We start from the raw sequence: 24,743 nt of genomic DNA on the forward strand, positions 1-24,743 counted from the left end.
AGAATATTTTTTTAAGAGAAAAAAGTATCATATATATACATACACACACACACACACATATATATATATATATATATTATATATATATACATATATATATATAACTGAAGGTTCTGTTTAAAAAATGATTTTCAAGACATTTGTGTCAGCTTAATTATCTTTTATGTTAAATCAAATTTATAGTTAATTTCAGTTTTGTAAATTTTATATTTTGACATGAAGAATAGATATTTCAAAATATTTTTCGCAACAAGTATTTTTCAAAATTCTGAAACAAAAGAAAGTATTCATTTGTTTTAGGCAAAGGTAACATGTTCCAAAATTTGTAAAAAAAGTCTTTGAAATGCAATAAGAAGTTGCTAAAAACCTTAAAATAAAAAAAAACAATGCCTTTAAACTTTTTTGATAATTTTTTTTTTCAAAAATTGTTTTTAATGTTATTAAATTTATTTGAAACAAAATTAAATTAACATATGATTCTAAATTTAAAAAAGTGGTGGAAATTGAATTTAATGAACGAAATAAATTTTCAATAAATACCAGATTATAAATGAGAATTCATTGTCAGCTTCTATCTTCATTACCATTAGAATTGCATTGTGTTATCAAATGCTATTTGATTTTTCTTAAAATCGCAATTTTGCCTATTATCCAAAAGCAAATTCTTAAATTTTTAAGAACTCCGTTCAACATCGCCAGACCACTTATTTCAAGGATTCAATCTGGATTGCCAACATTCACCGGTAGAAGTCAACAGCTACCAATTTCGGTAATTCACAATAACATATATAAGTCAGATCCAGATTAGATTTATATACATGAATGTATGGAGCGGTTTTATGTTGAGGAGAGTAGAATACTCTTGTGGATTATGCTTTAATCCAGATTAGATTTACATACAGGAAAGCATGGAGCTGTTTTATGTTGTGGAGAGAAGAATACTCTTGTGGATTATGCTTTAATTCAGATTAGATTTATATACATGAATACATGGAGCTGTTTTATGTTGTGGAAAATAGAATACTCTTGTGGATTATGCTTTAATCCGGATTAGATTTATATACATGAATGCATGGAGCTGTTTTATGTTGTGGAGAGGAGAATACTCTTGTGGATTATGCTTTAATCCAGATGAGATTTATATACATGGATGCAAAGAGCTTTTTTAGGTTGTGGAGAGTAGAATACTTTTGTGGATTATGCTTTATTCCAGATTAGACTTATATACATAAATGTATAAAGCTGTTTTATGTTGTGGAGAGAAGAATACTCTTGTGGATTATGCTTTAATCCAGATTAGATTTATATACATGAATGTATGGAGCTGTTTTATGTTGTGGAGAGTAGAATTCTCTTGTGGATTATTCTTTAATCCAGATTAGTTTTATATACATGAATGTATGGAGCTGTTTTATGTTGTGGAGAGTAGAATACTCTTGTGGATTATGCTTTAATCCAGATTAGATTTATATGCATGAATGTATGGAGCTGTTTTATGTTGTGGAGAGCAGAATTCTCTTGTGGATTATTCTTTAATCCAGATTAGTTTTATATACATGAATGCATGGAGCTGTTTTATGTTGTGTAGAGTAGAATACTCTTGTGGATTATGCTTTAATACAGATGAGATTTATATACATGGATGCATAGAGCTTTTTGATGTTGTGGAGAGTAGAATACTCTTGTGGATTATGCTTTATTCCAGATTAAACTTATATACATAAATGTATGAAGTGGTTTTATGTTTGGAAAGTAGAATACTCTTGTGCATTATGCTTTCTTTTCAAAACGTCATTGCGATGTTTAAGTTAAGTTCACTAGGTAAAAAAAAAATTTCTCGCTTAAAAAAAGTTCTTTGTAAGTTCAAGGATGAGTTTTCAATTATGCTTACTTAGCATTTTTCACTACGCACTCAACTATTCCAGCAAACTTTAACATTCTTTATTAGAATATATTTAAAATAACAATGCAGATAAATTTCCGTGGATTTATCAAGAAAAATATTAACGCAGAAGTAAAATGCTCTTAAAATGGAAAATATCATTATAAACATTCATAAAACATTTTTTTTAAAAAAGAGAAAATTTTAATATAGGAAGAAAAAAAGAATCGAAGAAACCACGAATAACGCTCTATAGAGGAAAACAATGCATTTAACATCAACGTCCTAGCATTGGTTATTTGTAATTATATATCTGAAACAAAAGAAATATATGTCGACTAATGATGATAAACTACAGAGAATTTCTTTCTAAATATTAAAAAAAACATATTAAACAAAGCTTAATTTCATGAAATTCTATCAGAATGAAGTTTTTCCATTCGGGAAGAATCTTTATTTAAATCTTTCTAAACATAAATAATGAGAATGCAACCACCTATGTTGTTTCGAAGAGTGCAAACAATTTGCATTTTATGTTGCCATTCAGAAGGAAGAAATACAAATATTCGTCATTACTCTTTCGTTGCTGTACTTTCAAAATAATTCGCTGCTGCTCATTTTGAAAAGAATAAAACTTTTGAAAGGAGAAATAAACTGTTTTTTTTTCCACCACTCGTAATATGTTTTTTAAATAATTTCAAGGCTCATTACGTTTTCTAGAGGATCAGAATTTTCTTCAAGAAATCGCAAATAGATATTTACTTGTGCCTGCGTTTGTTATTTCTTTTTAAAAATAAATAGAAAGAAAAATGATTATTTTCTGGCCAGAAAAGAAATTATGAAACACGATATTTCATTGCATTCTAATTTAATTTTCTCTCATTGTGAAGTCTAAGTTTATTTTGATGCTTAATATATGCTTGAGGCTTCTTCAATAAACTTGACTAAACGTTTTGTTTCGGAAATGCTTGAATAGAAAAAATCCATATAATCTCTATTATATCTCCATAGAAATAATCTAGAAAATCTCTACTATATTTCTATATTTTTATTTTATTGTACAACCGTCGTTGAACAGCCTACCCAATTTTTGGGTTTACGACTGCTAATGCTCAACTCTGTAGCCTTGTACTTTTGAACCCAATCCAGAAGACAAGGGAACTCCTGGATCAAGTATTAGGAAAAATTTGTCTTCGTGGAGAACTTATTTATTTACGGCACAAGCTTGTTATTTTAAACACACCGTAACCATAGCTTAAAAATGCAATAATCTTCAAAATTGGTTTTGAGAAAATATTTGCATTGGGATACTAGCAAGTGAGGTATCTCAATCCTGATTGGTTATTGAAACGTGGCATTTTGTTTACGTTAGCAACTGTTCTTTCCATTCTATTTCGAGTAAGCCAAGTTCGTCAAGCATAGACTTTCTTAAATGATACTTTCTAAATTCTTTCGCTAAGATTATTTCTCAAAGTTTTCAATTCTTTCGCTATATTTATTTACACAGAGACTTAACACAAAAACAGACACTAAGTCATGTGGAACATAAACAAACTAATCCTAAATCGAAGTTGCCAGGTACACAGAACAAAAATATATCACGATTAGAATAACGTACATAAACAAAGAATAAATCTAAGTTAAGTAAAAGAAGTAGACGAGAAAGAATTATATTTCAATTAATTCGATGCGCGATACGCCTCTGTATGTAACTAACTTACCGTTAATTAGCATTCTAAGTTATGTACAGATGCTTAGCTCAACTTTAACACACCATTTTGCTTATAAACAATCAGCTGGAGCGGACGTCATAGGTCACATGTGTGGGTATGAGAGGTCTTCTTCTTATTTAAATTCAAGTTCCCGATTGTATTACCATTATATCGTCAGGTTCTATAATTCCAAAAAATATATGATATAAATTCATTTATTTTGTATGTATTGATGTATTTACAATAATGGCTCCAATTACGGAATCTTATAATTCATTTTACTAAACTGTCTCTTAATTAATGTAAAATACTTCATTTAATAAACTATTTTTAAAAATGCAAATTACCTAACTAAGTAAAATATTTTATTTATGGCACAAGCTTGTTATTTTAAAATACACCGTAACCGTGGTTTAAATTTCAATAACCGTGAAATCAAATAACAGTAGTTTAAATTTGGACTAAGTTTTGAACACGATTAAGTTAAATATCCCGGTCTAATGTCTAACTTTTGAAACCGTAATTATTAACAGGAATTCTGTGCGAAATGATAAACCTCTACTAACTTATTTATTTGACGAGCTCTGAGATTAGCCTTTGCCTTATTGGTCATTTCGAATCTTCAGAATTAATGATTTTCAGAATTCTGGTAAACATACCGAAATCCTCTGGGTATACCATATTACTCTCATTTCCGAAACAGAGCTTGGCATCTTTTCCTCAGAGCATTTTCCATAACTCTATCTGTGATGAGTCATCTGTTGAGCCGGAATACTTCCAAGCACATCCTAAGATGCTTGGGAGGCGGTCTTGGGATGCTTGAGAGCAAGAGATAAGGAAACGACATCTTCTCTGTTATCATTCAAACGGAGTCCGTCCTCCGGGAGCATCTTTTATGAGTCCCTTCACCCCGGTAGAATATTTCTTGTGTGCCCTAACTGAAATTTTTATCAAAAGAGTTAAAAGCTCGAGTCTGCTGGGCAAAGTTTTATGAGGACTATGGAAATGTGTGTAGGGTGTATAATGAAATACGGTCTGCTTCCGGTTCTGAAAGTCGAATTTTTTTGACTCGAAATGAAAATAAATTTTAAAGTAAAATATTTTATAACACAGTATTATAGTGATAAGTCTGAGTTTGATAGCAACTTCAGTGGTGCGTATAATCCTTGCCTACTATATTTGTCAAGACTACTTCGGTAGGGTTAATAGCATTTTCTACGTTTACATTCATAATCATGATTATTATATAGCAAAAAAATATCATTCACAAAGTTAAAAAATTATGTTCATCAAAAAGCATTTCATACGTTTACATTTATAATCATGATTATTATTTGCCAAAAAAATATCATTCACAAAGTTAAAAAATTATGTTAATCAAAAAGCATTTTATACGTTTACATTCATAATCATGATTATTATTTGAAAAAAAATATCATTCACAAAGTTTAAAAATTATGTTCACAGAAAGTATTTTCTACGTTTACATTCATAATCATGATTATTATACAGCAAAAAAATATCATTCACAAAGTTTAAAAATTATGTTCATCAAAAAGCATTTTCCACGTTTACATTCATAATCATGATTATTATTTGGCAAAAAAATATCATTCACAAAGCTTAAAAATTATGTTCATCAAAAAGCATTTTCTACGTTTACATTCATAATCATGATTATTATTTGACAAAAAAAATATCATTCACAAAGTTTAAAAATTATGTTAATCAAAAAGCGTTTTCCACGTTTACATTCATAATCATGATTATTATTTGCCAAAAAAATATCATTCACAAAATTTAAAAATTGTGTTCCTCAGAAAGTATTTTCTACGTTTACATTCATAATCATGATTATTATATAGCAAAAAAATATTATTCACAAAGTTTAAAAATTATGTTCATCAAAAAGCATTTTCCAAGTTTACATTCATAATCCTGATTATTATTTGGAAAAAAAATATCATTCGCAAAGCTTAAAAATTATGTTCATCAAAAAGCATTTTCTACGTTTACATTCATAGTCATGATTATTATTTGACAAAAAAATATCATTCACAAACTTTAAAAATTATGTTCATCAAAAAGCATTTTCTACGTTTTCATTCATAATCATAATTATTATTTGCAAAAAAAATATCATTCACAAAGTTTAAAAATAAATTTCATCAAAAAGCATTAAATATCCTCAGCAGTTGACGGATCACGGATTAGAGTCCCCTTGCCCTCAGGCTAACCGTGGGAAGTCATCGTAGTTTTTCTCTCCATGTAATGCAAATGCAGATTAGTTTCATCAAGAAGTCCTGCACGAATCAAATTTTTTCCAATACTTGGTTCAGAAATTCCCTTGTCTTTTGGATTGGGTTCAAAACTACATGGCTACGGAGTTGAGTCGAAAACCCAAAATTGGGTCCTCTCTTCAACGACGGTTATAAAATAAAAAAAGGAATATATTGAGTTGATATCCGATTAATCTTGAGCCGCTGGAGTCTGAAAGGTCCGTTTCATGTACGATATTTTGGGGCGTGAAAGGTGAATCTCGCAATCACATATATGTGATCACGGACTTGAAAAGGCTGAAAAAAATACTCGATTAAATTAGCATATAGTAAGGAGCTAACTGTTTATATCCGGTAAATTGAAGGGAAAAATATTACATTTAGACGAAAAATAAAGAATAACGTTTAGAAAAATTCAATTATAAATAAAAACTTTGATGAACTTTATAGATTTTATTTCAGTTAACATGAACATGTTTCCACGTATACCTGGTATAAAATAAAAATCGTTTATCTAATCAGTTTAAAATTGTATTATTGAAATGAGTATTCTTTTAAACATATCTGCTTTTGGAATTAATGGATTAGAGGAAACTGAAAAAAAAAATTTATGGATTCGTATTTCAAATAGAAAATTTTATCTCATCGAATTTCTTTTCGATGAAATAAGTTCAAAATTGGATTACTCGGATTTCTTTTATTGAATTTCGGAAAATGCAAAAGAGTGTAATTAAGAATTATGAAAAAAAATTATTTTAGATAATTAATAATATCTCGCTTTACCTTTTATGTCTTTATATCTTAAGAGAAACGCAAAAAAAAAAATAAATATGTCTCTATACTTTGCATTTTTCAAAACTCACAAAATGAGATTTTGTGCTTAAATGAATCGTGCTACAGCGCGTCGCTTTCCAATTTTCATTTTTTTTTTATTGATCATCCATATTTTTGAAATCTTCATCAAACGAAAAGTCATTGCGTCTTTTTTAAGGAAAATATTGAATGTGACAGTTTTATTAGTGATTTCTGTTTTCATTAAGCCTTTAGCAAGGCAGTTTATTATTCATACTGATCTAAGCAAATCCCAAAGCTGTAAGATTTTTCTTTCTTTTATAATTCCAAATATGATCGTTACTTTTATCTCTAATGGCTCATGCTTCACGGGAAAAAAACTGGCAAAATTATTATACTTGTATAATAATGACTTTTCTGGTGATAAGGAAAAAAAAACAATATAATTCCGGTAATAAAAATAAAATATACGGTATTTAAACCATTCATGTGGTAATTTTTCCTTTCGTATGGTAATGGTTTACCGGAAATTATGGGTTTTCTCGATTACAGTTACACATTTAGTAAAAATACAAAACTGAAGCATAAATTTAGCCGAATAAACGTTTTTATGCACTGCTTTATGGTATCATGATAAAATTACCGAATTCTACTTTGGCGAATAAAATCTTCGCCAAGCCGACATAAAAAATAATGCAATCCTGGAGCGGAACTGCTTCTGCCGTGTGGCGGCGTGCATGTAAAGAAAAGTTAATTAAGTTTTGTTTTCATGCAAGAATGTGGTGTTTCCTTTTTAGGAGCAAAATGCTCATATGATTAGTTCTCTGGACAATATAATATGGTTTATCAAATAATTATTCTATACTAACAACCAATCGGGCAAGGTAATCCAACCATATTTAATTGTTAATTTTGCCAAAAGTTTTTAGCAAAGAGCTTCGGTAAAAATTATCGCGCTTTTTTGGTGTTCCCATAGAGCCACAGGCAGTAACAGTCAGAATTTTCGAACGCGAATCAATTATATAAAATTCATGAAATTGACGCGTTGAATATAATACCCAGAGCCTTAACCGCGAGCTTCTGCTCTTTCAAATTATTTAAATGATGTATTATAATTATGACATTCAGAATTTCAAACGTAAATTCTAATTTCTTTTTTAAAATATTACATTACAACACTAGGAATTACTGTGAATAGCTGTTTTAGAATCCATTTAAATTGTAGATCATAATATTTGGAGTTTTAAGTGAAAAATTACTGTTTTAATGATCATTTAAATAATGCATCATATAACTCTAACTTCAACCGCGAGTTTTTAAAAGTTATTTAAATGATGAAATAGAATAATCATAGTTTTACTGTTATAAAAATTTTTTTTAAGAGATAAATTTCAACAGTTATAAAATATTACATTACAATGCTAGGAAGTACTGCGAATAGCTGTTTTAAAATCCATTTAAATTGTAGATCATAATATTTGGAGTTTTGATTGAAAAATTGTTGTTTTAATGATCATTTAAATAATGCATCATATAACTCGTAACTTCAATCGCTTAAAATACTTTTTAAAACGCTAATAATTGTCAAAGATTTCAATTACATAAAAATCAGGAAAATTATGTGTTAAACACAATACCCAGAGTCGTAACCACCTGCTTTCTGCTCTTACAAATTATTTAAATGATGAATTATCATTATAATATTCAAAATTTTAAACATGAATAACTGTTCCGATTTCTTTTATTAAAATATTATATTACAACACTAGGAGTTCCTGGTGTCGAAATCCATTTAAATTTTAAAACATAATATTTGGAATCATAACTGAAGAATTACTGTTTTAATGATCATTTAAATAATGCATTATATAACTCTAACTTCAACCGCGAGTTTTAAAAAGTTATTTAAATGATGAAACAGAACAATCATAGTTTATAAAAAAAATCATTTAAGAGGTAAATTTCAACAGTTGTCGAAATCATAAATTTCACAATACTAATTGCTGTGTTTCTAACTAATATTATTTCAGATATATTTCCCATGATCCCAATATCCGATTTTAATTCGCGGAGACATGGTGGAAGACACTTTACTTTATTTCTCCTCATATCAGGTCTTGTGTGTGTTGAAAGCGAAAGTAGAACCTGAAAACAAATCAAATTTGGCGCCCCTAATCACATTAGTCTCCTGAATGTTTATCTTTCAGAACATGCCAAAGTGTTCTTCTTCATGATTCATCAGAACATTTCTTTTTTTTGTTCCATTCTGACAACAATAGAACAGCGTGCTTTCAATTATCAGTCAACTAAAGTCTTACCTTCTTCCCAAGTAGAATGTTTTTTTTCTTCCTCTATCGTCAGTCATTGTTGTTCTTTCAATTATTTATATTTTATTTTCTCAACAAGTAGAAGTTCAAGGTTACATCAGACGGTACAGAAAGATGGAATATAGTTCCAGGCTTTATATATGCCCGTTGACACTTTAAAAAAACTTTTCTCGAAAAGAAGTTTTGAGGCAAAATAGTAGTAAGCCAAACTTTCAAAAAGGAAACATTTTAATAGCCAACTGTTGCTTTCTATTGTTTTCAGATAGCTGCTCTAGAAAGTTCTCTTCAATTTTCCGAAATTCCATAAAATGGCAGCACGTTTCAAAAATGTTTTAAATTTTTTGAAATTCGTCAAACGTTTTAAATTTACGAAACATGATTTAAAATTCGAAGAAAAGAAATATTTGAAACGTTTAAATTTTTTATGAATTGAACGCTTATAATGCATAGTTTTTAAAGACTGGTCATGAAAATATTGATATAAGACGAAAGCTTTGTTTAAGTAGTCGACCATGTGTTCGATTACGCAGCATTTAATTTTATATCTTTCTAATAAATTCGAAACTTGAAAAATAAATTTCATGAACGGCATGACCGATCATTTTCTTTCTTTTTTATCATCATTTTATTTTAAATCATATCATAAATGCCATGGCGTTGGAATTTTTTAGTTTTTAAATTTGGAATATTCAATTTAAACTTTGAAATTATAACCGGATGCTTCCAGAAACTTCGTTAGTGTTTTGGGACTGATGATGGATAAATTAATGCTATTTTATTGAGCAATTGATACAGCGCGTTGAAAATAATGACGTTTACAATATGCTATTCTCTTTACTTATGTAATCTTTCTTAAGTTTATTTTTTATTTTAGAAAATTTAAGTACAATAATTACATCAAAAGAAAGTAGAGATATCTTATAGAAAGATAGAAAAAAATATGCAAAAATTTATGAAAGTATTATTAAAAAATTATGCAAATAAAAATGTTAAAGACAAACAGCTATCTGAAGAACCGAGGTTTGGAATGAAGTGCTTCGCTCTGATAATAGTACTTAAGTACTATTATCAGAGTATTATTGTTCATGGTACCGAAAATGTCTTCCTTTTTTAAAATAATAATAATAAAACGCACCTTTTATTTGTGTTTTCTTTATTGTTTTCCACTTCATTATCATGCTCATGGATTGAAATTGATCCAACTATACAATTTCACTCTTACGAACATAGTTAGAATTTATTGTAATGATTTGTACTGCGTTTTTTATTGAAAATATTTACTCAATAAATACACAAATCAATCATGCTTGAGAAGTCGAATTCGAATGCACTTAATAATGTTTACCCTCTAAGAATGACTGTTTATCCTAAAGATTGTATTTGGATTTTTCTCTTTTTCTTGTCTCATCAGGCATTTTTTTACTTGGCTTAACAGAGCTACAAGCATGCCACTGGTTGCCAATTAGTAATCAACTAAACTTCATTCACCTCCTCATGTCAACAACGTGGAATCCTCTTTTTTCTCTTCGTCACCCTTGTTCGGTTTTTATTTTTATTTTCTGAATTTAAAAGCAAAGATGAAGGACAAATTTATGCTTTTTTTTTATCTAAGTACTTAATTTGCAATTGATGAAAAGGAAATACATGATTGTACTTAAATTTAAAACATACACTTAAGGGTTATGAATATTTTGTCTATAAAATTGACGATTTACATTTAGTATATTCTAAAATTTAGTTTAAGTAGTTTGCAATGAGAAATGCTGTGCACGTGGCGCTATATAGAATTTAGTTGCATTTTAGAATAATAGCTTGATACTTGGCGCGATTTAAAATTTAGTTTCTATCATTTGTACTATATGAACATGAAAAAATGGGTGAGCTTGAACTGAAGAACCTTCTTTATAACGAAAACTCTTCTGTGACAAAACAGAGTCATTAAAAGTTCTTCATAAAAAGTAAATAAATAAAGAATAATTAATAAATTAAAGTTTATTTCTTTTAAATTAAATTCAAGTTTATTTCTTTTATTTCTTCTAATTTTCTCCCGTTTTAAAGAAGTTATTGCTGATGTTAATAACTTAAGTATCTTTCAAATAAATTTCTTTTGAATCTGTATTGGACAAAGAAAATGTATTCTTAAACTTCGATGTGAAATGAAAAATATATCGCAAACGCTTGAACGTTAAATAAGTTAAACGTTATAAATTAAATGTTTTTTTTCCATCATCCTTCAAAGATGGACTTTGTAGCATAGGATTCAGTTTTTTTCTCTTCTAAAATCATTCAACACTGCTCCACCTCCAATGACCTAGATTTCCGGAAATCATTTCACATTTTTAAAAATTCAAATTATTTAGTTAATGGCCCTCTAGTATTCCATTCTTTTAAAATTTTTGGGAACGTAATATTTTATAATTTTCACATTTTGCTATTATGAAGTTGTCGCCTTACCTCACCATCCCTGTTTCTTGATAGTTGATTATGCTGTTCAAGCTTGTTCCTCTTTCTCCATTGGTCAACACTACATTTTTCTCGTGGTATCTTCGTTGTAATTTTCTTCTGTATTCATATGCTTCTCTATTACCTTCTGTATTTCGAATTTTGTCTTTCACTGAAATAATTTCTTCAACTACTCAAACAATTGAATGTAAATTTTATAAAATTTTTTGTCCTCTTTTCACTTCGTCCAGTTCACTCATTAGCACATAAATACGATTTGCGTACGAATAAAAAATTTTTTACTTACTTTTTTTACTACAGGTTAAATTAAAATTTGAAAAAGTCTCTTAAGACTTAGATAATCCAACTAAATCTATAAAAATCCAACGATAATGTCGCAGTTTTCCATTGTTGTCCTTACGTTAAATTGATAGAAAAAGTTTTACTTTATTCAAAACTTCTATTGGGAGTTCTATTATACTCTGCCGAAATTTTCGTTATATGTTACAGTTTATTTTAAAAAATTTACCCTTCTCTTTAAGAAATATCATTATTATTTTTGACGATTCAGCAATCTTTAAGCTATATTTAATTATTTTCGACCATCAATTTGCCTCGGAATCGCGGGACTAGCGACGCAACCGCTTTATCAATCGTGTGTCACTCAATTGCAAGTATTGCACACAATTGACCAGTAGTTCATATAAGCATAGTTCATATAGTTCAATAAACACATAGTTCTCCAATATTTTCTGACTGATTTTAAACCCATTTGCACTGTGGTATAGAATAGTTCAGGCGTTAGTGCAATCAGTATTTAAATTAGTATGAATAAGAAAAGTTAAGCAAGAAGTTCTTATCAATGAAGCTATTTTTAACTTTATTTATACATATATAATTTAAAATATTTTAAAAATAAAATCTTTTCATTTAATTATGCACCCTTGGTCAATTTATCTCTTTAAATATTTCATTTTTAAACTAAGTTTACATTAAACTTATGAGTAAATTTCTTTTAAAATTAGATTCAAAGTCATTAATCTTCATATTTGCTAGCGAGAGAGAAAGTGACTGGATATTTGCATTATTTAGAGAAATAAGACTTCAATATTTTGACAAGGAAATTACTTTTACTTTTGGTTCTGTCTTTATATATTCCAATAGTTTCGCATTAATTCAACTCTTCGATAGTTATCTGAAATTCATTTAATTTCTACCGAATTAAAAGAGCAAATGATAAAATGATACTTTTTGAAAGTCATCTTCGAGATTCTAATTTTCAGAAGTAATTTACTTTCAAAACGTTAATACAAATATTATACCTTGCATTAAATTTATTTGCATTTAATTTCGTAGTACGCGTTGACTATTTGTTCAGAATATTTTGAAATTATACTATTGTTATTAATTATAAATTAATGATTGAATGCAGTGTTCGTTACTACGAAAATAGTATTTTTGTCATTTAATTCAGTACTGTTGAAGTAATGTACTAACTGTACATAAGTCATACATTCATACAATTTCATTCAATGTGAATGTTATAAGAAAACTTGCTTATTGTACTTATTCATTTTTTCGTTTTTTACATTTTACGCATATTTTTGATACTTAAAAATGCTAAGTTGAAGAATTAGTAAAAAACTTTTCTTTTTTGCAGAAAAAAAAACTCTTAACTGATTTCAGGATTTTTTTTCTTCTTCTAAAAAAACTTATTTTCCCCAGAAATTTGAGCTAAACTCTAGAAAACCTGGAATTTGGATGAAAATAATGAAATACAGTACGGAATTTTCGTGCTTTGTTTTTAATTTAATTTTTTTACGCAGCTTCACTCGAAAAACACGTTTTTTTTTAAATTTTGTAGAAATTTTTTATTTTTTAAGGAAGAAAGATGTTCAGAAAGATTATCAAATTGTTAAGAATAAAAAATAATAAAATAAAAAATAATGAAAAATGTTGTTCAAGAGAAATAGTAAGCAGTGCGCATGCGTCCTCATTGCATGCGTTACTACGACGACCGCCGCTGTCTTTAAATTTAAGTAAACTTGCATTTATTGTTTTGAAATCTCGGTTTCAAGGCTGGGAGTATGTTCAAGAGTAACAGCAAACAGTGCGCATGCGTCGTCATTGCATGCGTTGCTATGACTACCGCTGCTGCTTAATAATTATTAGAACTCTTTTTTTTTTCTCATTAAGTTGCATTGATATTTGTGGCAAATTTACTCTTGAATTGTGGGACCTGAGAGATCCCATACATATCACTGAAATTGTCAATAAAAAGAATCTAATCCCTTGAACAATGTTTTCCTTGTTTAATTAAGAATCTGAAATCTTGTCTACAGTTCAAATGTTATATAAATATTCTTATGTTCATACGTCCTTAAAACTTTGAAAAGATGTGAAATAACAGAAATATTCAAACTGTATATAAGTTCTTTTTTCTTCTTGGCAAGTGTAGCTGTCATCGAAATAAGTTTAAAATTTGCATACAGAAAAAATGAATGAAAAATTCGTGAACAATATCTTTAATTTCAATGTGAGTGTTATAAAATACTCATTCATTCATGTTATAAGACTCATTCATTCTACTTTTTCATTCATTTTTTTCGTTTTTTACATTTCACACATTTTTTTGATAGTATAAAATGCTAAATTGAAGAATTTATAATAAAATGTGTCCTTTTTGCAGAATTTTTAAGCATATAAATACGCAAATAGGATGAAGGAAAAAAAACATTAATTTCAAAACTTTCGTCACTATTCTAATATAATATTCTCCCTAAGTTTTAACCTCTGCATTTTTTAACAGATATATCGTTCTAACGTGTCCTTTAAAAAACAATTTGCAATTCTTCTTAAAATATCCTTTTTGTGTCGACATCTCATATCATCTTACGCAAGATACTTTCATTTCCGGAAAAGATTGACAAGAGGGATGGGAGGGCAAAAAGACGGAGACAAAGACCATAACAAAACATCCACCCTCTATTTTTGTTCGATCTTCTACTTTGTCCAGTGAGAGTCGACTGGACACCGGATGCAACCGGATTCTTCCGGATGAGCCTAGCTGACACCACCTTCTTGTGTATGACCCACATATTTCCGTGGATGGTTTAGAGGAAGCGCAAGATGACAGCTGAAGGATGCTGAGGAGCAATCCCACAGCAGCATCCTCTTAGCATCACTTTCCTTTGGAATGTGGAACCGAAATGTAATCTTCTTATCGGAGTGATGCTTTGATTTATGGTTGGATGGAAGATGTTGAAGAAAGCCGATAGAGGAAAGAGGGGGAGACTGCAGCATTGGCTTATTTGGCAAAGTTTTTGAAATATCGATAAGATTACAACGAGGGCTTTCTGACGAAAGATGATGTTGTCCATACGTGAAATCGTTTGCTTAGTTGACGTTGAGTAGATGGAAAAATATTTTAAGCCTAAGCAACTGGGCTATGTTAAAAATCTTGAAAAAATCACATCTTTTTCATTTAATTGTAAAAATTTAAAATGGAAGACTTTTAATAGTAATAATTTAACAACTATGCTGTCAGGAATTTTCCTTAAGAGAATTTATTTTTAAATTTCTAATATACACAGGGTATCTGCTACATTTTAGATTTTCAATTTCGTGTCTTTCCATGACTAATTCCAGAAATTTTTCAGGACTTAACGAAGTTACTATTTTCTCCGATAAAAACACAACAACAAATTTAAAAAAGCATTATAATAACATTAATTAAAGTGATAGGCATAGCCAAAAACTGTCATACTCTGCATCTTCATGATTATTGATTTTAAATTTAAAAAACAGAGTAAAGAAAGAGTTGAAGCACTAAAATAGCTGAAAAAAAGTACAAAAGTACATAATTTTTTTTTCTTTTTTTCTGCAGAATTACATTCTAAAGATGCTTTTCTTGTTCATCGGAAAGGAAAGAAACACGCCTGATTTTTCTGTTCTCATTGCGGAATAATTTTTAAAGAACACGACCAAAACATTTTATATTTTCAAATATGAGTGTGAGAGGGGATTTTGTTACAAATTCAGATATTTGGAACACCATGACATTCGGGGGAGGGGGGTAAATTCCATTTTAAAAATTAGATTTCTCGGCGACCTAAATCCATGACTTCTCATGATTTTTTTTAAAAAAATAGTTTTTTTTATATTTCTAATGAGCTGCACAATCGGTCTTGCCGATGAGCAGACCTAGTGCGCTCTCCAGAGGTGGTATCCACTATTTCAGGACCACCACAATGGGAGAGATACCGTTGGTCATGTTAATTTGGACGTCCAGTTTCCGCCGCACTAGATGGCAGCACCGAGACTCTACTTTGGATGCTAAAGTGCACTAGGAATTTAATTTTGCCGAAAATGCCAAGAGCCAATAAGGCACTCTAGGGATCTTTTACATGCCGCATAATCATACGACATGGCCGCTGAGGATTTTCTGCATCCCGAGAATCCGGTGTCTGGGCCGGGTATCGAACCCGCAGACTTGGGCTCAGAAGGCCGACGACAAACCAACAGCGCCACCCAGCCACATAAAAAAATAGTTAAAATCATGACATTTCATGACAAATTTTGTTCTTTTCCGAAATCCATAACTTTCCATCATTCTTCATGACTTCATGACTTCGCGGATAAAAATGTTTAAACGGATAAAAATGTTAAATGTATGCACTGTTGTAAGAAATTTAGAGAATTTGCAGACCTGGTCGATTATCTCTAGAACTACTGGACCGATTTTAATGAAATTTGTTATGTACATACGTTGATGCAATACAAAACAAATAACCATTCAATGATTGTTATACACAAGCATCATCGTGGGTAACACTTGTTGGAGTCGGAAGGTATGAAACAGCGATTGCAGAATAAACAAAAACAGGGTTAACAGAAGGTATGGTCCCCTCTTATCGATCTACAGGCATTGCAGCGTGATTTCATACTGAAATAAGGAAGTTTATCATTTCCTGCGGCAATTTTATGCCGCAGTTTTAATGTTAGTTAATTTTATGCGGTTAATTTTATTCCACTCCAACGAATGTTACGCACAATCATGTCTATTGCAAATGTGGAATGGTTATTTGTCTTGTATTGTTTCATGTATGTACATATTGAAATTGGTCCTGTAGTTCTAGACGTAATTGACCAAGACTACAAATTCTCTTAATTTCTTAAAACAGTGTATTATTTGAGAGTTCTTGCAAAATTGTAGAAAAAATATAAACATATTAGGGATCAAAAAATAATATTTAACCAGGGGTCTGTCCAGACATTTTGTGAAAGGTCCGGTTTTCGTGAAATGGTGAAAAAATTACTCACATTCTTTCAACCAGGGTCCGCTTTTATGAATTTGTGCAAATAGGATTCGGTTATTGCAAAAAACTTTTTCAATTAGTTTTTAAATTGTAAATAGATACAAGATTATGGTCTGCACTGCAAAATTACAATTAAAGAAATTAAATTTTCAAAAATAAACAGCAATTGCTGCTTCTAAATTAGAGATGCAACATACAAATATTTGGTATTTAGCCTATACTGCTGAATGCAGAATATTAATTTCGGACGAATAATGGAAGAATCGTCTGCCGAAGACAAAACTTAATTCGTTTACATCCATTTTTCTTGTTTTCTGCCCTGGGAATACAAATGAAGATAAACAAATTTGTGAAGGGTCCGATAAAAGAAAATTCATTTTGTGAAGGGTCCGTTTTTAAGTTAAAATATTTTGTGAAGGGCCCGTTTTTATGAAAAGATATTTTGTGAAGGGTCCGTTAACGAATCCAAATTTCTTCCAAACAGACCCCTGATTTAACCAAGGAAGACACAAAACACTTTTGAAATCTGATTGAAGAAAGCATGAAAATATAAAATTTAGTTTTATTGCCTGCTGAAAATTAGTATTTCAATAATCACTTTTTCAATCTCTCCCTTTTTTTTGTCAATAAAATAAGTCTTGATATTTTCCGTGCCATTTTCCTTAGTCGTGATTCATAACATTTCAATAGTTCTTTTTCTCTTATATTTCTCTTATTAATTTATTATTAATCTAAAGTATTATTAATTTATTATTAATAAATTATTAATCTTATTAATCTAAAGAACATTTTTCATTATTCAATAAATGTTACAAGATAAGTTCCAGTTAAACGAGCGAAGAAAAAAAAGAACATGCGGTACATATTTTGGATTCCAGAAGTTTAGAAATTGTTTTAAATAAGTCCGTAATTGAAAATGGAAAAGCTGTAACTGAAAACCTTCATTAAATTTTCAATTAATTGTTCCTTATTCCTTAAAAAAAAATTTTCTCTTCTAAAATCATTTTTAATTGACTTAAAATATATCGCTATGAAAAACCTTTCATCAGACTGATATCTCCAATTTTAAAACAAAATCGAAATTGGATACCTCAAATATTTAGCCCCATTTTCAATTAAAGTAAATATTTGACATAAATTTCCCTCTGCGTCCTTCATCAAAGTTTAAACGACGGTATTCTCTAAAATAATTAATCATAATAAGCGAAGCATGTTTAAATTTTTAATAGACAATATTTTTATCGAATATTAAATGCTTCGCATTTTTCATTGATTAAATTTCAAGAATCCTTAGTCAAAATATTCAAAGCAAAGAAATTTTGCTTATTATGGTTAATTATAAACTTCAAATTATTAAATGCTTTTTTCTACGTAAAACGTCTGCACCTGTAATTTTAAAAATTTTTCTCAACGATTAATTAATCTTATTAAATCCTCTTTAATTAAAGAAGCTATTTTAAATACATTATTCTTTCTTTCGCATTTTTTCAATCGTTAAAGTCAGGAGTTCGTTTTAAAATTTCGAGCAAATTTAGATATTATAATTATTTTATTTTTTAGTGTAAATTACAATTGGCTTAATTTCCAAACAAAATATATTTTTTTTAATGTTAAATAATACTGTCCACCAGTTACTTTCAGTGAAAAGGATCTATTGGTCATATTTATTGGGCATAATTATTGATCATATTTATTGGTCATAAATGTATATATATTTTTTAATGACTAGAAGGTTCTATACTATAATCGCTCACTTCACCTGATCACGTGATCGCCTTTCGTTCATCATTGCTTGTCTTTTCTTTCTATAAAACCGATGATTTCAACTAAAAATAAATATCTTTTTGTTTATGAAATATATAATTGTTATAATTTATGTATTTCTTAATTCATTAATCGTAATGAAATGAGCGATTACTTGAAAAATAATAAACCATACTTACATTTAGTACACATTTAGTAATACTGTTACATTTAGTAATTAGTAGTCACATTTAGTAATAAATTACATTTAGTAAAACTGAATGTGTGACTGAATACGAAGAAGTAATTTAGAAGTTATTTTAATCATTAGCGTGGTTTTTATCATTAAAAAGTTCAATAGGAAACGGTTTTATCTCTCTTGAATTTAAATTTTTATATTTTAAAAAATTACAATACTAAACATGTATGTCTGGCAATATCTAATCTCTGGCGCCGGAATAGCCTGGTTGGTAGGGAGCTGGACTCACGTTCGGGCGATCAGGAGTTCGAATCCAGCCAGACGAAGACTCACTGTGTAGTAAATGGTGACTGGTGTACGTTAAATATGTCGGGTCACAAAGACCTCCATGTTCCCGTGACAAAATATACCTCTGAGGGTACTGAATTGGAGATTGATCGCTCTCTGGTTCAGGTCAAAATTACGATCTGTGGATGAACGATTGGGTGTATGAATGGCAGAAGTCGAATTCTCGGTCACAGATGGCGCCACTGGAAGACAAGAACAATCGCCTCCAGTGTCCTATGGCCTACGACGACAACAATATCTAATCTCTCAGAATTCTTTTTTTTTTTTTTTTTTTACTTTTCGGATTAACTTAAGCTTGAGTTTATGAGATAAACTTAAAAGAGGGGTAAGATGGAGGAAACATTTGCGACAAAGGGGACATAAAACTGCTACAGCTTTCGAACAGAGTGGAATTTCGCGAAAAACTCGTGATTAGATCATTAATAAAAATGGCTCTTTCAGCACATCAAATTTCAACTCTAAGGTTGCATTTCTACGGGGATGTAGAGCAGCCCATATAGTATTTTTTACAACAATAGTTAGTAGTGTGAAAAATAACTGTCGAACCAATTTTTTTATCGTACTTTCTACACATTTTTTTACACTCTATTCTAACTTCAAGTTTTTGAGTTATTTCTAATCTAAGTCAAGTATCTAAAAATTCTTCGACATTTATTTTTTTAATCAGTCATTATTATTTGTATGATGCACTGTTAAAAAAATTGGTTGACATTAAGCCATATTGTATAATATGGTCTCTCGTTGTGTTTACTTAGCAAATTACAACTGAACCGCGTTTTATACTTTATTACAAAATTATATGGTTCAACTTGAATTAAACATAATTCAACACCGGTTGCAATACATATGTTTCAAAGTGCCGATATTGAAGGTTTATCATAAACCATCGCTTAAGAGATTTTAATTCTAATTCATTTATTATATATTTCATATTCGATGATATTAATGCAAAATGTTATGTTTTAATTATTACAAAATATTATAGTTTAACTTGCTATAACACTTTGCAAAAATGTATTGGGAACATGGATTAATTTAATAATGATTGTAATGCATTTGCTTAATAATATGGTCCACAGTACATGATATGATTAAACTTCAAACAATCTTTTCTAATAATTTTGTAATTCGATTAAATTGTATAATGTAACATCATGATTTTTCCTTAAATACTATTGTTCACGTGGTTCGAGTGCATGTACTTGATGGTTTATTTAATAATGATTGTAATACATTTGTTTAATAATATGGTCCACAGTACAGAATATGGTTCAACTTTGAATAATCTTTTTTCTAAATGTTTTGCAATTCGATCGAATTTCATTATAATTGTATAATGTTACTTCATGATTTTTCCTTAACTGCCTCTTGATCACGTGGTTCGAGCGCATGTGCATGATGGTGATACTGCTCAACTGTGTGACTCTGGGAATGTATAGGCCATGCGCAGACGAGATCTGTGACTCGAACCGCTGCAAAATCCTTCAGTACTTCGATGACGTCATCTTTGGATTCTTCGCTTTCGAGATGCTAGTGAAGATCACGGCCATGGGAGCATTGGGCAAAAATGCCTACTTGGCTGAAACTTGGAACAGACTCGACTTTTTCATTGTTGTCGCCGGGTAAGTACCCTGCCAACTTCTCTTTTGTTTACTTTTATGTTTCCTTTTGTTTTGCTTTTAGCGGTACTGTCAGCGCTGTTGTTGAAAAAGAAGCAATTTAGACAGCTGACTTGCTCTTTGTATGTAAGGAATTCGATAAAAAAAATGCAACTGATGTTTCACAGACCGTGGAAGAAAAATTTTTTTTTTCTAGACGATCACATTCTGTGGAACATTATGTCTACTTAGAACATAGTTCTGTGTTATTTAAGGCATTTTTTTTACGAAATAGGTCAACACTCTGTTCATATCAGTTTTAATTGCTTATTAAGTGATTTTGACTTTAATGTTTGATTTAATTCTAACGGCTTTTATGTCCACAAAGTAATTATTTAAAATTTTATTTTATACAGAGGATTTTTTTTAAAAATAAAATTTATTTGATACAGAGGAAGAGAATTCAACTCCTTTAACGATTATATGCGTTTATGATTTATGTGCTTTCCAGCATCCTATCAACTTATTGCAAGTTAATAAATTCAACAAAAAAAAAAAAACTCCGCTGCTCTTCCTCCCAAGTTTTATGAAAACAACTATCAGGAAAAGCAGATTTACAGACATTCATGGAATACAAAATACACGAGAGCGTTTAAAAAGCAACACGTTTGCTTAAAATAAATACATTTTAATAATTATTGTTTGAGTCGAAAAAAATCCTTTGTGTAGAAAATAGTAATTGAAAAAAAAAAAAAAAACACTAGAGCATGGATAACCACATTTCTTTTATCCTGACAAATACACTGAGTCTCAACGGCCAGTACTTAGCTACCGAACAGTTCAGTGTATAAAATTGAAGAAAAAAAAAATAACTTTCACCCTAACAGAGACCTTTTTAATTAAACATAAAAATGAATTGACGCAAAGCGGTAACGAATATTGCATTCTTTGCAGGATTGTGAAAATGGCATATTTTGCAATTGAGCTTCACTGAATCTTTAAAAATAAAGTTGATAGTTTTGATAACTGTGCAAAATTAATTATAAATATAACAAAACTTATTTTAAAAATAAAAGCCTTCTGTGTTGGCCTGTTTTATTTGTTTCTTAAAGACACGAAATTCATACGTAAATCTACTCTTAAAGTATAAGTAATAATCCGGCACCTATCCGATAACACTTTGCAAACTGTAATGATTTTTTTTAATAAATTAAAATGATTTAATATCCAATTGCTATCTTTTCTTGTTGAGTTCTAAAAGTTCTATCTAGTAATTTTTTCTCTCTAACGAATCACACTTTGCTTTTCTCGCTTTCCATTATCTCGGACCATAACCTCGTTACTCTCCGTCTCACTTTGATGTCGCTGACTCATTTTCTGGTGTCTTCCATCGAGTTGAGATGCGTTAAGCCTGCCTCTTCATCGTTTTCCTAAATATGTTGACATTTACCAGCAAGAGTGCTTAAAGGGAGCATAAAACAACAAACGCGAACAAATATTGCTTTTAGAATCTCTGTGGACAAGGATCTAGCTTCGCCTCTGGTATGTTGCCAAAAAAAGAGATATAAGATAAATGTTATTCCTTCGCACTTGTAGACTCAAATATTTTGGATAACGAAAAACAGACATCCGGGTAAGGGGGAAAAAAGTAAGGCAAAAAAAAAAAAAAAAAGATGCACACAACGCGACTTTGATTTACCTAGTATCTTGGTTTGTTTGTTTGTTTGGTCATGCGTATGTTATGGTAGCTAAAGAATTTCGAGTCACTAAACTAACTTTGTATTGTGTTTTGCAGTTAATCAGAGACAGGAGTAAACACGGGAGAATCAATATTCGAGCTGGTTGCTATCTGGAATTTGGGTCACGTGGGAAGTTTTCGTTCCACTTTCAGTTAACGACAAACTAATTGCTTTAGTGGAACCATCAAACATGGCATAACTTATTGAGTGGCTCTAACAGCCACTTTATACTTAAACTCTAAAGTTATGTTTTAAATATCGTATATATTTTTGTAACTATTGTTGAAAAAAAGTGCTGTTTTAGGGCAATGATATTCTGAAGTTAAAATAGTATTCAAAGCTTTTACAAATTGCTCTTTTTTTAAATAGTTTTTTTTTTCTACCAGTGATAAGCATTCATTCTTAAGGGGAAAGATTGAAAAACAATAAACACATAAGAATATACTTTCCAAAAAGTGTATGAAATATATTTTAATGTGTAGAAATGACTTTAAGAAGAACATTGTTTTATAAAATATACATTGTTTCATAAAAAGACATCATTTTAGAATCAAGGTATATTGCAAACGATTATGCAAATTCCCCATTTGTGGAATCATTTTGTACTTTATAATTATTAACATTTGTTCTTGAATGTAACAATAAAAAGATAAACGCATAAAAAAGTATTTTAAGTAAAAAAAGCATGTTATATACATTTTAACCTCTCTTTATAATCATTTTAAAAATGATTATAAAAAGATGTTAAAATACATATAACATAACCCTCTTTGAATTTTCATATAAATTAGAAATGTATTCTATTTGTTCAATAAAATTCTAGTACGTATTTCAAAATTTTCCATAGTGTTAACTAGAGTGCCTGTATTGTTAACATTTGTATTCCACTAGTGGGGCAAGTGGGATTGGCCCGGCAGTGGGCTAAGACCTGGTGATTCTCCTTTTTCTGGAAAAGAAAAATCATTTATAAAAAAGTAGTAAATTTATGACTTTTCAAGAATATATTGTTCAAAATTAAACAATGAATATCTTCATTAAATCTGACTGTTTCTAGGTCGTACAGTTTACAAACAGACCTTCGAATCTTAGCAACACCGTTTTAATAATTCTTCTTTTTAAACTCCACACAATTTGCTTTTTAGCTCTGTAAAATAACGTACAGTAACGTAATAATTTTAAAAATAATATAATAAGTGTAAAAATTGATGTTTTTATTTTTCAAATTTTTCAGAGATATACAACTTATTTTACATTTAGTTGATATATTTTTCATAGGTCAGGAAAACTACTTCAGCCAATTTCTGAGAAAACTCAGAAAATTATATAAATTTCCTGGGATTTTTTTATTAATTTTTCTTAACCCGCGAAAGATAAAATCTTTTCTAAACAAATGCCGATAAATATTACATCTTAAAATATTCCGAAAATTTAATACTTAAGTATTTGAAATAAAATATTTCATTCACTGAAAAATGTTTCAAATGATTTCATAAATACAATATTAAAAATATTGAAATATATGTATTTGCGAAAGAATTTGAGAAATGTCTGATATATGTTTTCAAGTATAAAAAAATATTTTTTTGTTTCTCACATATTCCAACAAATCTAAGGGGTTAAAATTTATCATAGCTTTATCTTTACATTCAATATAAGCAGATGATGTCCCTTTATAAAACATTAATGAGATTAACAAGCTGTTTTAAAATAATTTCTTAAAGTATATTGACAAATAAAATATAAATATTGCTTAATTGGTTATTCAAGCAATATAATCTAAACCTCGAATTCTTTTGTTCTACATAATTCTCAATTTAAAAGTTTCCTAATTAAAGAAAACAATCGTTTTAAAGGTATTATTTGAGCTAAATTGAGTAATATATTTAAAAAAATAAGATAATTATCATACTTAAAAAAATTCACAATAATAAACAGTAAAAGTCCTTAATCACTTAATCACTTTTCACTCACCTTAATCACTTTTTAACGATGATTCGTATTCAACATCTCAATTATTGCTTATATTCATTTTTTTTTATCATTTTGTCATAAAGATTGTAAAAGTTGTGCTTAAACTTTCCTAATTACGAAGAGACTCCATTAAAAGAAAATATCAGATAGAAAAAAATTGAAAATAGAAAATTAACTTCCTCAGAAAACAAATAAAATTGAGAGGGAAATTTCGAGTTATGTTTGAGATCTTGTACTAATAAGATTATTGACTTTAATGACTAAAAAACATATTTCCAAAAGATTTTATTCAAATGCCAGATTAAAAAAAAGAAACTAAAGGGATTAGGTAATTCTTTTAACTATTAAATGAAAATAAAACACTTGAGAGTGCTAAACAGGATAACGAAGTTA

The 24,743-nt window shown here is 29.3% G+C and overlaps 1 protein-coding gene across 1 annotated transcript in view; it reads left to right on the forward strand.

The window, feature by feature from the left end:
• Positions 1-24,743, forward strand: part of LOC107454047 (voltage-dependent T-type calcium channel subunit alpha-1I) — a 345,752-nt gene that overhangs the window by 209,837 nt on the left and 111,172 nt on the right. Inside the window, exon 2 of the mRNA XM_071181078.1 lies at positions 20,419-20,664. Coding sequence (XP_071037179.1) covers positions 20,419-20,664 — 246 coding nt within the window. The remainder of the gene's footprint in view (positions 1-20,418; positions 20,665-24,743) is intronic.

The sequence above is a fragment of the Parasteatoda tepidariorum genome, chromosome 5, assembly GCF_043381705.1.
Source record: "Parasteatoda tepidariorum isolate YZ-2023 chromosome 5, CAS_Ptep_4.0, whole genome shotgun sequence".
Classification (NCBI taxonomy): Eukaryota; Metazoa; Arthropoda; class Arachnida; order Araneae; family Theridiidae; genus Parasteatoda; species Parasteatoda tepidariorum.